General features: G+C 46.4%; 1 protein-coding gene across 2 annotated transcripts in view; it reads left to right on the top strand.

Moving 5' to 3' along the window:
• Window positions 1-15,000, top strand: part of PROX1 (prospero homeobox 1) — a 46,826-nt gene that overhangs the window by 22,861 nt on the left and 8,965 nt on the right. For both annotated transcript variants that reach the window (XM_039249514.1, XM_039249515.1), the window contains exon 4: window positions 511-705. In XM_039249514.1, the coding sequence (XP_039105445.1) occupies window positions 511-705 (195 nt within the window). The remainder of the gene's footprint in view (window positions 1-510; window positions 706-15,000) is intronic.

The raw sequence follows: 15,000 nt of genomic DNA, 5'->3' as shown, positions 1-15,000 counted from the left end.
TCCCTTTCTTTCTGAAAAGTAAAAATCCTCTTTGGATTTCTTTCTGTTCGCGAAACCAGGCATTAATGTAGATCTTTTCGTAAAAGCAAGATGGTGGAACCTAAACTTTTGAAAAGCAGGGGAAGCTGTACTTGAAAGTAACAACTCTTTCCAGGGTTATGTGGTTTGAATGAATTTCCATAAGCAGTACACACATGTAGTTTGTTCCACTGAAAGATAAAGAACAATGTTTAAATTAAGATCTTCAGCTTAAAGGAAATCAGATTGAGAATGCTAGTTTTCCATTTGAAATGTGGAGGGTTGGGATGTGATTTCCACTGTTGATGGGTTTTATGATCCCTTATAAATGTAGTACTGCTTTCACTCCTCTTGCCACCATTTTGGTGAAATCAAAAACACACCCATCCAAGCGAGGAGGAGAGGAGACCTTTAAAAATACTTCAAAATGCTTAAAGAATAAATGAATAAAATGGTGATGTTCTTATCCTTTTCAACATTTAAATTTGACAGTTCAACAGATGCATTACCTCTCAGCTCATCAAGTGGTTTAGCAATTTCCGCGAGTTTTACTACATTCAGATGGAGAAGTATGCACGTCAAGCCATCAACGATGGAGTCACCAGTACTGAAGAGCTGTCTATAACCAGAGACTGTGAGCTGTACAGGGCTCTGAACATGCACTACAATAAAGCAAATGACTTTGAGGTAGGAACTCATCTTTATTGTTTGGTCGTTTCCCTTTTCTTTTTTTAAGAAATTTGATTTCTTTAGCAGGGCCCCCACATCTGTGTTAGCCTCGTTATCTCACACAAGCGTGCCCTGCTAGGGTAAGAGGTAGAGCAGCAGTGAGGAGCCCCTTCTGTGGTTCCCATCTGGGTCCCGGGGAGCTGACCCACCTCTACTTCCTTTCCCATTCCCCAGCTTGGCCGCTTTGCATGAAGACCCATTGGCCACAGAAAGAGGGAACTGGAGAATTCAAAGAAAACGGCAGCAAGGAACCCACACACAGTGATTCCTTTCCAGAGAAGAGGTCCCCACTCTACTAGGCCTTTTTTGCTATTTAGGGTCTGGCATGTCACTTGGGCTGACCTACGCTGTGTGCTAGGATAGCTGTAAAAGTTGTTTTCTAGAAAAAATCTGGAAAAGTTGACGGGGGAGTGATTCCGTGGTTTCTCCTTTAATCCGCATTTATTGCCTTCAGGAAAGACATGGTACGAGAATTTACCAAGCAAGTATTATGAGAGAGTAATCAACATCATTTGTTTTTGTTTTTGTTTCTGTTTTTGTTCTTTGGGGACAGAACCTAGTGTGTTTATTCTGTATATGTGTAGCTTCGCAAGCATGCTGCTCTTCGTTCATACTCTGTTACACACACACACACACATCTACAACATGCGTATTCTAGATACACGCAAAGCAGTATAGACGAGTCCCAGAAAGCAATAGCTATGCAACAGTGAAAGATGTGTGGCTATGAGTAAGGCGTTTCTTTACTGGCTAATGTGGTGCCTCAGCAAACACTTTTCATTGCAACGTGATGACTTTCCATGAGACAACACTAGCGAATCTCCCAGTCCCCACAAAGGCATTTTGCTGAGCCCTGCTGGCTCAGGCAACAATAGCTGGAGGTGGGGACGTGGCAAGGGTTTTTCAGGCCGAACCCCCCGATGGTGAGTGTAGACAGGCCATGGCCTGACAAAACTGGTCCCTTTCCTGTTGTCATCTTGAGGACAGAAATTTGTTTTTCTCCCACACTTGATCCTACCAGAACCTTATGTTAATAGTCTTGTTTTCCTCACATAGATAGGCATCCAGAAACACCCAGGAAGTCTGCAACTTCCGAAGAAGAGAAGGGCATCTTGGTCTAGCCCTGCCAATAAAAGAATTTGTCCTTCCCTGCCCACCACCTCCCGCCCCATCTGCCCATTCCTTTGGGGGCCCTTCCCACACTGCTTTTAGCAGTGCAGATCAGTGAGGGTGGCTTACCAGGCACCAAAGTTTGAAGCTTAGCCGTGAGGAAGTCATGGTTTTCCCTTGGAAGTTTGAACCTTGGGACTTTCCTTGGAAGTTATACCAGAAGCCACCGATGTACTCTTGCCGTCCCAGACTGGTGCGTTTTTCTTGCCAAATGTGTTATGAACAGGTTTTTCTTTGGCTGAATACATTAACAGTGGGGATCCTCCTGGCATTGCTTCACTATTTTAAAGTCTCTGTGTTTAACGTGTGTAGTAAGAGAGCTCTGGTTGACAGGCCTGATGGGACACCCTGGCGGAATTTCTTTGAAAACTGACAAGTAGGACTCTGGCTAAATATCTTAAAGAAATCTTATTAAGAGTTTCATTTCTTTTTCTCCCCCTTTCTGGTAAATCTGTTGCTCTACACTTGACCTAGAGACAATTCAACTGTGTGCTAGTGAACTCTTTACGGCTGATTACGGCAAATATTTGTTTGGCACTGTGCGTCAGCCTTCATGAAAGAATTGCCCAAGGTTTGTGCGATGAGTTCCGTGTTTTTGCTGTGTGCTAGTCTCGAGGGGACAAATCCTTACAGAGCACAGTAGGATTTTTAGGGCTTTCTAACCCTTACCTGGGTGGAATTTAATCCCCTGCTCACGGCACAGGGACCAGAATGACACAAACAGGGGTGGCTGGCATCAAGAGATACTCGGCAAGCTGCTCCATTTAGCATCATCTAAATCCTCCTTTAATATGATTAACATCTGATATTTCTCCCTTTGTGAATCATATCCACTTCCAGCCAGGCCACCTCTCCTTTATCTGCAGTGTCTATTTTAAGACTGCTTCAGCGCAAGGAGTATGGGGCCCAGGGAGCAGTTTTGTCACTTCTCATGTGACTTCAGACAAGTTCTTGGTCTATTCTGGGTCTTTTCCTTCTTCAGTAAAAACTAGGATCTTTCCAGAAATGTGGTAAGAAGAAATGCCAGGAGCATGGATTCTGACCTGTCCTCTCCCCTGCACGTATGCACATACGCATACCCACCGCTACATACGATCACTAAATAGCTTTTAATTTAGCCACCCAGCTTGGCGCACCTACTAACTAGAGCTTCAGATAGGACAGCCCCTTCTTTTCTGTGCACTCGTGCACGGAGGTCCATGCTTAAGCGACATGCTTAAAAAGCCACTGGTCTTATCAGTGTAGATTTACCACCATGGGCCGTGGCCATGAGCCTCAAGTAGACCCAGCACGTCACGCTGTATATCTCAACAGATACTCTGTGCACTGCTTGCCCTTTTTATGTAAGTCTCTCCTCTTAAGATCAAGCAAAGTGAATTCGTAATCTAATAGGAGCAAATGAAGAGGATGGCCATGTAGGAAACAGGATGCCTTGTTTCTTTTCCATTTTTTTTTCTTTTTTCTTTCTTTCTTTCTTTCTTTTTTTAATAGAGAGGGAGAGAGCATGAGCCGGGGAGGGGCAGAGAGAAGGAGAAAGAGAGAATCCCAAGTAGGCTCCACACTGTCAGTACAGAGCCTGATGTGGGACTTGAACTCATGAGCTGCGAGACTGTGACCCGAGATGAAATCAAGAGTCAGAGAAGCTTTACTGACTGAGCCACCCAGGCGCCCCTCTTTTCTAATTTTTAAATGGAGGTGAAGCAGAGTAGAGGGACTTCGAAGTTTTGTCTACCCGATGCCCAAAGATCCGATCAATTTAAAGGAATATATTAACCCAACTGAGTATTAGCTGGTCAAGTAATAAAACAGCTTATTGATTACATCTTAAAATCTCTCAATCTGTGGTTTGTTAACAATAACAAGATAGCTAACGTTTATTGATTATGTCCCGAGCGTTCTTCTAACTGTCTTACCAATATTAACTGATTTAATGTGAGCGAGAATAATGATAGAGATATCCATGTGAGAAAAAGTTTAGTTTGCCTAAAGCTTTCTACTGTTTTTAAAGTAAGTCTGAACTAGTGGGAACAGGTAGAGGCAGGGAGAGAGGGGGGTGAGGGAGAACGAGGCTGAGGCTTTCCCTCCTTCACTAGGACTCTCTCCTTCCTTCTTTCCCTTCTGCTGCTTGTCTTTCTTCAGCTTTCTGCTCCGCCTGTGTCCGCCTCTGTCACAAGCTGGCTGGTGGCACCTCTGTCACTGCTCAGCACCCTCCCCCTCCCACCCCTGCTGCTCCTGGCTCTCAAGGCCAGAGTGGTTGCTGACCCCTGGCCTACAGGAAAATGAAGCAGATGGGGAAGCTTTATCACTCTCGAGGAGGGAGTGGCCTGAATCTCTCTCCTCCTCTAGACCCTGCGTTTCCTGGCCTTTATGAGTCAGGGCCTTCTAAGTGACAGGAGAGCTTGCTCTGCCTTTTGTATCAGTTTACACAATGGCCAAGATTCTTGGCACAGCACCAGGCTCAGTGTGGTGAGAGCTTGAGAAGACCCAGGGGAAGCGGGACAAGACACCGAGGGGGAGGGGCACCAGCGCCCCGTCCGCTTGGGCTGAAGGGGAGCAAGTTGGCCACCTCGCCCGAGGTGGGGCGTCTCGCTTCTGAAGGTGAGTTTGTGAAGGGGTGCAGGAGAGGGGTGTTTAATTACAGGCTGCTTGTTTCACTCCTACTTCTCACGTTTAATGAGATTGGCAACAATAAATTTGTCTTTCCAGGTGTTATGGGATGTATTTCCGTGCTCCATTCGCACTTCACTTTGAAGGGGTTCCAACATTTTTTTTTATGGGGAGGGATGGGAGGGTTGGGATTCCTTCCCAGTTTTTAAATCGTGCTGATACTTCTGACTTTAGGGGCATACGAGCTGGATTTTATTACTTTTTGGTTTCCCTCACCACTTGGGCAGGAAGGGAGGGAACGATGGCTGCCGATCTCCAAGGCCTCACTGAGCGCTTTCTGGCTTTGTCCAGCGCCAGAGGGTAGCTCGGCCCCTTCGGCGGTCGGCCTGCGTTCCCCATGGGCCTACTGATGGCAGCCATTTATCTGTGGGCAGGGTCCACGTGCCCTGTGAGACACACCGGCCTCCACTGGCCCTCACTAAGGGCCCAGGATGGAAGGCTTAGAAATAAACAGAATGGGGAACCTGATTCGCTGATTAGCAGGCTTGTACGTACCATTTCCCAAGGCACTGATATCCCGCCAGGCAGATGCTCCACCACAGAGCCTGGGCTTCGACGTTTTTCTTGGTGTCACATGACAGGCAAGGAGGGTGCTTCCGCAGACCCGCTTCTGGGTTGTCTCGCCTTCTGCTTCAAGAGAAAATTGAAAAGCAGCACCCCTCACACACACAGGCGCGCGCGCGCACACACACACACAAACACACACACACACACACACACACACACACACAGCCCCAGGCACACACCCTCTGAAACACACGTGCTGAATACACTCTCTCCACCCGGCATGCCCCATGGCCAACCCACCCGCTCCCCACCCAACACACATTGAGGGAGATTTAACATATTTGGAAATCTCTCATTCACGTTGTCATCTCTTTAAAGAAAAATGAGGACAGGTGGATTGAGAAAGCGCTTCCCTCTGCTCCAAATAGATACTTAAATATGAGCGATCGCTTGGAAAACTGGCACATGAGTGAAAACCTTTTACTGCTCTTGCAGTCTTTTGGCCCCAGAGCCGCCGAGCCGTTTGAATGATCACATGACACACGCCCTCGGTGGGTGGCGAGGAGGGAAAGAGACTCTTAGCATTTCTTCCCCTGCCAGTCCCGCCACTGACAAGCCAAATTGATCTTTTAAGAGACTAAATGAATGTTCTCTAAATATACGTACACACACGGCTGTCTGGGAACGCATTCCTGTACGGAATGATGGCCTGAACAGGGAAGGAGAGACCGGTAAAGACGCCGGGCTTCAAGGTGGGCTTGAAGAGCTGGGGTTGGGGGGGCAGGTAGGGCAGAGGCGGGATTGTGTGCGGACCAGAGCTTCCGTTCTGCACCGTGTGTCCTTTAGGGATTCAAGGTGTTGATCAGTATAATGAAGCGGGCCCATTGATTTCTCATCTGTTTGGTAATGTCGTTGCATTTTTAGCTCCCTGCGTCTTTTTTGTCATTGGGTTACATTCGAGCCCAGTAAGATCAGCTTTAAAACCTCCTTACTCAACAGCTTTATTAGTTATAGCATTCCATGACCTTTCTCAACATTCTTAAAGAAAAAGATACAGTGTAACGTCGCTTTACTTTGCTTATTGTCCTTTGTTGGGGTGAACAAAGCATTTTCTACAGTGGCGATAGCACATAATTATACAGTTTTCAATGGCAGTGTCTTGGCACATATCAAAGTTCAGAGGAGCCTTTAGAAAAAAAAAATGTTTTGTGGCAGCCTAGGGAGGGTCTCATCTTTCCTTCAGAAAATAGTTCAAGGCCCTTCTGTCAAGCTTCCCTACTTAGAACTTTTTCTCCTCCTGCTTCATAAAGTTTAAAGCGGATTCAGTGGAGTTCTATGATCTATTTCCTTTGAAAGATTGTTCCTCAGCACAGAGAGGCCTTTTGACTTCAAGAGTTCACAGATTCATGTCTTTAGGTATCATATGTCTGACCTTACCAGTTACTCCATTTAATGTCGGAGAAAAAGCCTCAGCCCTTTGTGTTTGTCTGTTTTGCCTCTGTGAAATGATTTGGTGAAAAGACCATCCTTTTTAACACACCACCGAGAGGCCGTTTCTGCTGCAACACACCCTGTGGCTTTTCTCTCTTTAAAAAAAAAAAAAATTGTCCTTGTGTTTTGTGTATGGATGAGTTCACAGTGAGAATAGAATTATACAAGGGCAGACGCACACACAAAAAAAAATCTTTTGCTTTCCTCCCTCCCCGCCCCCCCCCATGATCTATTGGCTCTCTCGGTGGCTGTACCCCAACAGGAGAAGCCATTTAGCAAACACAGAGGTGGCAGCCGCGTTGCAGACATGGTAGTGGGTTTTCCCTTGCTTCGACCTACCCCTAAGGCCTTCATAATTAATTGTCCTTCAGAGATGAGCGAAGTTCAGAGACAGTGCGCGGAGTGATGCCTATTGTCTGCCATTCACTTCCCCCTCCCTGCTCTGCTCTTTTTCTTCGTCCCACAAAGGGTTATCAGGAGGGGAAAGGGGGCAGGTTCTCTGCAGAGAGCGAGCGGCTGGTGGTGGTCGGAGCTCTGGGTGGGATGCTGGCGTTGTGTTGGGCCCGCCAGAGATGAACCGTCTGAAGAAGTTCTAACAGCCTTTTGGAAGCGAGCCTGTTTATTCCGTCTAGATTAAACAGACTCATTGAGCAACCTAAAGTGTGTTCGGAAGTTGGTGATCCCTTTACACACGGTGGAGAGTATTTGAAAGCAAATTTCCTCATCTTCCCACTCCCCGGATTTTATTTCACCGTAATTGTTTGGTTCTCTTTTCAGCCGTGGGGCAGGAAAATATAGTGCCCCTCCACTCATTTCTCTTAAGAATCTCTGCAAATTTGCAAGCATCGGATATTTTTGCCAACATCCTTTTTGGGGAAGCATAGGGCTTTGGTTCTTGAAAGTAGATAATTCTGGTTCAGAAATACTGTGTCACCTTCAAGGTTGCCTTAAGCCAATCTTGGGGGCTATTTGGTAACATGATATAAAATACGTACAATCTGTGTGGCCCCGTCCCCCAACGCCTCCCCCCCACCCTGCTTTTGGCTGAGACACAAAGTAAAGATGCAACGTGGAGACAGCTATCTGAGAAGTAAAGGAGAAGGAGGGTCATTAATGATTATTATACTTCTGTTCCTGTTAAATAGGGTGAAGCCAAGAAAAACAAATATAATTGTTCTTCCAAAGAGAGGCTGAATTGGCACGTTAGAAAGCTTTCGGATCACCTCGCCCTAGTGTTTGCAGTGACGTCGAGGCTGAAGGGAACTGTATAGAAAGGAAATCTGTGTGTCTCAGAGCAGTCTGTCCTGGAGGAAGGGACCCATAAGGGCATCGGCCCCCGTAGCTCCTTGAACAACTTCCACCAACGGACCTTTGGGTATTTAAAAAGAACCTGTGTATGGAAGTTGACACAACTAATATAGTCATACCAAAAAGGGGGTCATAAAAAATTAAAGTTATTCTTATGAATCTTTCATCAGAGGCAGTGAAAAGGGACACGAGTGTCGTCTGAGTCCTTTGTGCCGCGAGCTCTTCTTCCGGGCTCTGGGCTATTGTTCCAGCAGCTCCTCAAACAGACTTTCACTTTCAAACTGACAAAAGTCACTTAAAAGCTAGACAGCTGTACTAACACACCCACCTTAGCAAGCGGGAGCCACAGGCAGGTGCCGAGCCCTCTGAAGAGACCTCATTTCAAATGGGCAGGGGCCGTTTCCTCCTGCCCGAGTGATGCTCTTGCGCTCACACCAAGGGGGACCCTTCGCTGCGAGTTGGTGTCCCCCACCTCAGCTCCCCCACACACTTTCTCGCCTTTTCTTGACAGCATGTAACATCGCCATCCATGAGAATATTGTACCTCAGGTGGCATGGCCAGGGTCAGGTTCGCGAAAGTTTGAGCACAGAACTTAGCAGAAGGTGGGGGAGTTTTCCTTCCTGTCCCCCCTTCTCCTGCTTCCTTTTATGCGGCTCTTTTCCACCAGTCTAAAGCTCTCTCCAGCTTTTCAGATTTCTGGTACCTCTTCAGGAGTCACTTGGGTGGCATGAGAGACACCCACCAAATGGTGGGGCTGAACCCGACCTTCGGATTTAAGATCCAGCCAGAGACAGATAGGTGGGTAGCTCTGCCTGCGTCCCCAGCCCGGGGGCAGCAGCCGCCATGGGCTGTGGCGAGTGGTCCCTGTGTGTGTATTACAGGCCCCCCCTCCCCTGTCACCTTGTGTACAGTCTGGTCTGTGACACTGATGGTGATTATGTCATTATTTTGCTCTGGGGGCCCTGGCACATCTGCAGAGCCCAAGCACATCTTCTTTGTTGTGCTGGCAAACGTCCCACACCACAAATGCTTCATTAGCCCTGCTGCCGGCCTCCTTGCCAGACGCGAGTGCCCAAATCCAGGCTTCTTTTTGCTCCGTTCTTTTGTGTAGCTGATGATCATGTATTCATCTTCCCGGTTCTTCCCCATTTCCCTCGACTTCTGAACTCCAGATGTCCCAGTTTTCTTGCCCAAATCACTCTGAAGTCTACACCGAGAAACGGGGTGACTCTACCCCTTAACCCATCCCCACCCCTTGCCACCTTCCCACTCTTCCATTCCCCAAGTGAACAGTGACTTCGAATGGCTTCCCCCGCGTGAGGACTAACATTTTCAAACTTGGAATTCGAATAGATGGCAAGGGACAGCCTCCAGTTTATGACAGTAGAGAGGGTTGGGATTGGGAGTTCTTAGATATTGCTTGTTGGACAGACGCCTTTCTCCTCCGTCCCCACCCCTTTCCTCCCCTTAGTTCCTTTATTTGCTTCTACACATTGCCACATTTTACCAATTTTCAGAAAGCAGTCTCAAATGTGAGTACAGAAAAGATTCTTCACGCTTCACTGTGCATGTTACAGTTGTCTGAAGGTTCCTTTTCTCTGAATGGAATCTTCATCTCCACTCTACCCCCTACCAAACCCCCCTGCCTCTTTCTGTGGCCCTAACCTCCCCAGCCCCCAACAATGACCTATTATTAGATATTTAAAGTGACTAACACTTGGCTCTTTGGGAAAGGAGCTAAAACTTTTCTCTTAAGTTGTGTTCTGTATATTTCACAGAGCCATAGCGTTCGTTCAGAGGTGCAGGCTTCTCTATTCATTGCAGTAAATTTCAGAGTTTAATATCTTGGGCTGTGAAGGGTGCTGCGTAATCGAGGTGTTTAATTCCCCCCTTAAATTTGAATTAATTGGTCTGTGTTAGCGTACAATGAGTAGCCTCCCCAGGGGAGAGTTTAACCAGTTTTTATCCCCCAACTACTGCAACATAAGATGTTTTAATGTCTCTATCTTTGAGTAAAACAGATTTTTTTGGTTTGTTTTAAGGATTAAGTTCATATTTTTATGGGAATCACAGTCAGACACTAGGACAAAGACATCAGTAAGGAATAAAGAGAACTCCCTCCAAGGAATGAGTTGTCATATTGTGCCAGGTCCTTAAGCTTTCCAGTCACTGAGCCCCATTCTGAATTTTAGGAATAACCTGGCTGGCAAGTGAAGGGAGAGGTGGTCAGATCAGGAAGCCACCCAGCCCCAGGCGGGGAGCCCGTCAGGAGAGGCTGGTACCCGTCGCTGGTGGAATCATTTTCAAAAGGCTCAGGATGTCCCCAGAACATCCCCAACCTTCCAGTATTAGCTCATTATGGTTTTATCACGCATGGGTTTATTTAAACCTTCCTTTTAAACCTAACTGCGTTCTCAGAGTATACCACCCCTCAAGATAATAATTCTCTAAATTTATTACCTGCTGTGAAAATTGTATCTTCTTTTTATGGCTCTTAAAGTGATTTCCCTGGAACTCCAAAGGGATATCCCTTGTTATAATACCCTGGGATTTGTGAACAGAACTGTGGCCATATTCTCCATTTCCTTTCTCATTTTGTAGACTTTGATCATTCCTCCCTCTTAATCTTCATCTCTCCAGATTAAGGGGCTCTAATCCTTTTTAAAAGTCTAATCTCATACAGTAAGTGGGCTGCCCCTGATCATTTTAGCTGCCCTTGGGTAATGCGCTTCTGGCGTGACTAGGTCTTCGTGAGGGACAGCGCAGTTACCAGACGAGGGGACAGAAATCCAGCTGTGGGCAGCCACACCACGCTTTGGTGATTATAACTCTCTCATACATGCCCAGCGGGATTTGTTTGGATTGTCCCAAAAGTCGATCCTCAGAAGTTGGATTTCTTGAGTAGCTTCTCAGTCAGCACTTTTTGGTTAAAATGATCCCATGAGACCAATTTATGAGCCTCTTGGCAAGCATTCTGGCAGATCTGAGTGTGTCTACAGGGCATATCCCAGCCCAATAAAAAATGGGCAGATCCACCATACTGTCCAAATGTCAGTGATTTTGGAGATGAAGCATGGGAGTGTTTGAGATCACGAAGACATGGCCTTAGTCTTGGATTTGAGCCTATAAAAATGATAACTGCAGCAAGAAAGCTCTGGTCTCTATTCTCAGGCAGGAAACAAAATGTGCATTATTTTATATAAAAGCATCACCTTGAAATCTGAAAAAGGAAATCTTTTGGGGAGTCGTTGCCACGTCAGTGGTCCTGAAGTAATGATAGAGTAGAGCCAAACTAAGAGCATGCAGCCCAGAACTGGTTCCCGGGATCAAATCCCAGCTCTGCCACTTTCTAGTGTGGCAACCTTGGCAAATGTCTTACTTGCTCTCTGGGCCTCCGTCTGCTCATCTCTAAAATGGGAAAAATAATAGCAACTATCTCACAGAGTGGTCTTGAGAAAGACATGAATACGCACAACTATATTAGCACAAAGTAAGTGACGTACAAGTATTTGCTTTTATTAATTCCTAGAGCCAAGTAAAAGGTCCCTCGTTGCCGTTATCAGTAGCTCAACTATTGCACCATTTCCTGCTGGCCCTACGGAGGCAAACAAACAAACGAGCGAGGAGAGATTTCTCGTCAGAATTGGGACAAAGAGTCAATGCAAAACTGGTTTTAAAAAGAGAAGATGATCCGCCCTGCCCCGCGTGTGGCATTGTAGGTGACACCAGCCCAGAGCAGCTCTAGGATTCTGGAGTCATGGGTTCTAGATGAGAAAAGCAGTGGTGAGGTGGTGGGGTATGGTGCAGGGGGCACGAGATCGGAGGGTCTGATTCTGGCAACACCTGCCTTTTGGGGGCTCTACTGCGCTCACCTGTAAAGCGACACAATTAAACACAGAGCTTTGTTCTGTCTCTGAAATTCTGTGATTTTAGAATAAAGACATTCTGCATCCTCTAAATAAATCCTGGGCATGGTGCAAAGCTTTAAGCAGTGATTGTGGAGCCCCTAGGAATGCAGATGGCGTCCACGCGGGGCCACTTCCACCCTCGTGGCTCTGCTGTGGCTTAATTATCTCAGCGAACATCTCGAGGGTGCCCATTTCAGTGTTCTCCCAAGGCCCTCTGCGCAGAGCTAAATCTCAGCGGTGCCCTTGGAGATGTGGCAACTCCCTTGCTGAGATTATAGGGACTAATTTTTTAAATTCATAAACATTTGTTGACTGCATTGGCACTAGTCATGATACTTGCTGCTCACTTTCTTTGTTGTGTTGACTACGGTAGCCAAACAATGAGGACATTTGTCCTTGAGGCCCTCATGCAAGTGGGTTTCCTGGGAGATGGTATGGAACTGGACAGACTGAGGGACGTCGGTGTACCTGTTCCCACACAGCTTCCTGTATGCCCTGCATCAACCCAGACCATTGGCATTTGTGATACACATTGACCTCTGTTTAATCTACCATACCTCCCTCCTTTCAGGACAGAAAAGAGTTGATTCAGACAACTACCTTCCTTCCCAGGCTTGGCTGGTAATTTTTGCAAAAGCAATACCACCTTTTCTCGTAAGGCGTTTTCCCAACATGGCGGCAGTCTCCATGGGGAAAGTCTTTTCCGCTGGGATTTTGTATGTGCTCATGTGTGTGGTTGACTTCCCACAAGTCATTTGGATACGAATTTTTTTGTCTTTCTATGGTCATAGTCCCGACTTCTCTTTTTTATTTGGTGGGGGAGGGGGCCACCATAACATTTTAAAGTAAAATCTTGTTCTAGAAGTGACTTTTAGTAAAAGGTAATAATAATGTTGACTGAGAGCACGTGTGGGGTTTTGAGTGGCGCTAAAGGCAGAGAAACAACCAGAAGCAGAAGTAGGTAGAAGAAGAGGAGAGGCTCTGGTTTCAAGGACCCCGTGTTTCCTTGAATATGGAGACAATTTTCAAAGATGTATCATTTTCGGTGACCTGAAGGTATACAAGATCATCTTCATGTGGACTCCTGTAAGTGCCTTTCAGCAGGGCCATTGCAAGGGCCAGTCCTGGACACCACCCTAAGTCTCCCCACCGTGAATGTTACCTCCAAGTGCAGTTAGCCGTTGGCATGGGCGGAGGGGGCTCCCAGAGGCCCCCTGGGGCCATTCTGGAATCTGTTTCTGCCCTTCTCCAAACTATTTACCTGTTTTGAAAAAGGCATTTCAAAGCCATTCACAAGCCCTAAGGTTGCTTTGAAATACAGCTCATCCTTCGTTTTGCAAAGGGTAATTGTGGAGGAGAGGCCAATAGAATACTCTAGAAGCACAAAATAGAATTTATCTGACAGAACAAAGATCTTTTAGTCAAAACCAGAAGATGGGACTGGGGTGTTTAATCCCAGTCCTTTCTCAAAGCAGCCCGGATGCGATTTTGGATGCTTCCTCTATTGTTAGCCAAGTGCCAGTCTCTCCCAGGATGCAGTGTTCTTGGAAGCACTCTTTTGATTATCACCCGCATCTCACAGTGCCTTTGCCGGTGCTCATGGGGAGCGGTGCTGTTCTCATCGTCCTGCCTGAACTCTGCTTCCCAATAGTTTCCCCCCAGGCTCCTCTCTCACATGCTCCATCCGCAGGAACACAGGGCAACGCAGACCAGTTTCCATGTTAGCTTCGGCAAAGCTTAATTACAAAGATAAACCTGCTGCAGAAAACAATCACGTAATGCATTCTCGAACGAAACAGGAGTAACTGTGGATTATCTGTGCCCCAGCTTCCTTTTGTGCAATATTGGAGAGTTTATGTCTTGTTGTTTTTGGATAATCGCCCGTCCAAGAATGGCACCAAGCTTGGCCCTATTTATCTTACCACCTCACCCAGTAATTGTAGCAAAAGTTAAACTTTAAGCACTATCAGCCTGTCTTGAACTCGGATGCCAGTGGCACATAATTCGTGGGGCTGCCTTGAAGGGAAGTTAGTTAACATGGCATGATGACTGGTATGCTGCTTATTTTTTTAAATCTAAGTATCGAGCTGGCTCATTTGATGTCTTGTGAAGGAGGTACAGACCCCTCCATCTTGTACATTTGAATATTTACTGGCAGGAAGCTTCCTCCCAGAAAGCTCTCCATCAAGGCAGAACAAAACTGAAGCCTTCCTAGTCCTTGACCGTCTCTGGGCATGGTTTAGCTCTAATCTCGTAGACACCGGCAGCCTTAAATGCATCTGCAGAATGGTGTGACATCGCAGGTTGAATTTGGGTGAATCGATCCCAGCTACCCAGCAAGAGCAAGGAGTGTGCTTATCCAGTGGGGCACACAGGATTAGTGAAGAATGAAAGTGCATTCAGGAGAACGGCTAGCCCTCAAGTTTGGCTAAGAGCAGAGGTTGGCAAACTATGGATGTACGGGCCAAATCTGGCCCGCAGCCTCCTTTTTATGACTCCCCGCTCAGAACGGCTTCTATATTTTTAAAAAGTTGTGAACAAGAAGAAGAACGTGCAACAGAGACAGAATGTCGCCCACAAAACTTATGTCTTTACCATCCAGTAGTCCTTTTCAGAGAAAGATGGCTAATGCCCAGCTCTGGTTGTTTCACTCTTCTGGAGAATATAAACCCTCTCCTGGTCCTGAGGTTCCAAAACTCCGATTCATTGATGAAATAGTCTTGGTCCAGCTCTTACCTGAAGAGCCCACCAGATGCATCATTCCAGCAGAAGGCTTCCAGTCGTTTTTAAGGTTTAAGAGTCTTTTCATAGTATCTGGGGGGTGCAGAGATTGGGGACACTATGAGACTTTAGTTTTTCATACTTTGTCCTAGATTTTCCTTCTGGTTAATTTTTTTCATTTGTTTGTTTTGTGTGCTAAAACTCGGAGTCACTCTTTGAAACATGTGCAGAGTTTGGGAGGGCAGGAGAATGGACTCCGTCACCAGAAATGACCTGACAATCATTGTGTTTTCGTGACACGTGCACCACCAAGACTTCCAAGCCATTTTAGTCATACTCTGTGAACCAAATTTCAGCCCCAAATGTTGACAGTGTCATAGAGTTTATTATAAACTCTATCATAAGAGTTTAGTATATAGTACCTCCTTTTCTCAGGTTATGGGAGAAATGACTTTCTTTATCCTGACATCTCTACACAGA

The sequence above is a fragment of the Hyaena hyaena genome, unplaced genomic scaffold (genome assembly GCF_003009895.1).
Source record: "Hyaena hyaena isolate Hyena2069 unplaced genomic scaffold, ASM300989v1 scaffold_339, whole genome shotgun sequence".
NCBI lineage: Eukaryota > Metazoa > Chordata > Mammalia > Carnivora > Hyaenidae > Hyaena > Hyaena hyaena.
This window is presented reverse-complemented; position numbering and strand designations above follow the sequence as displayed.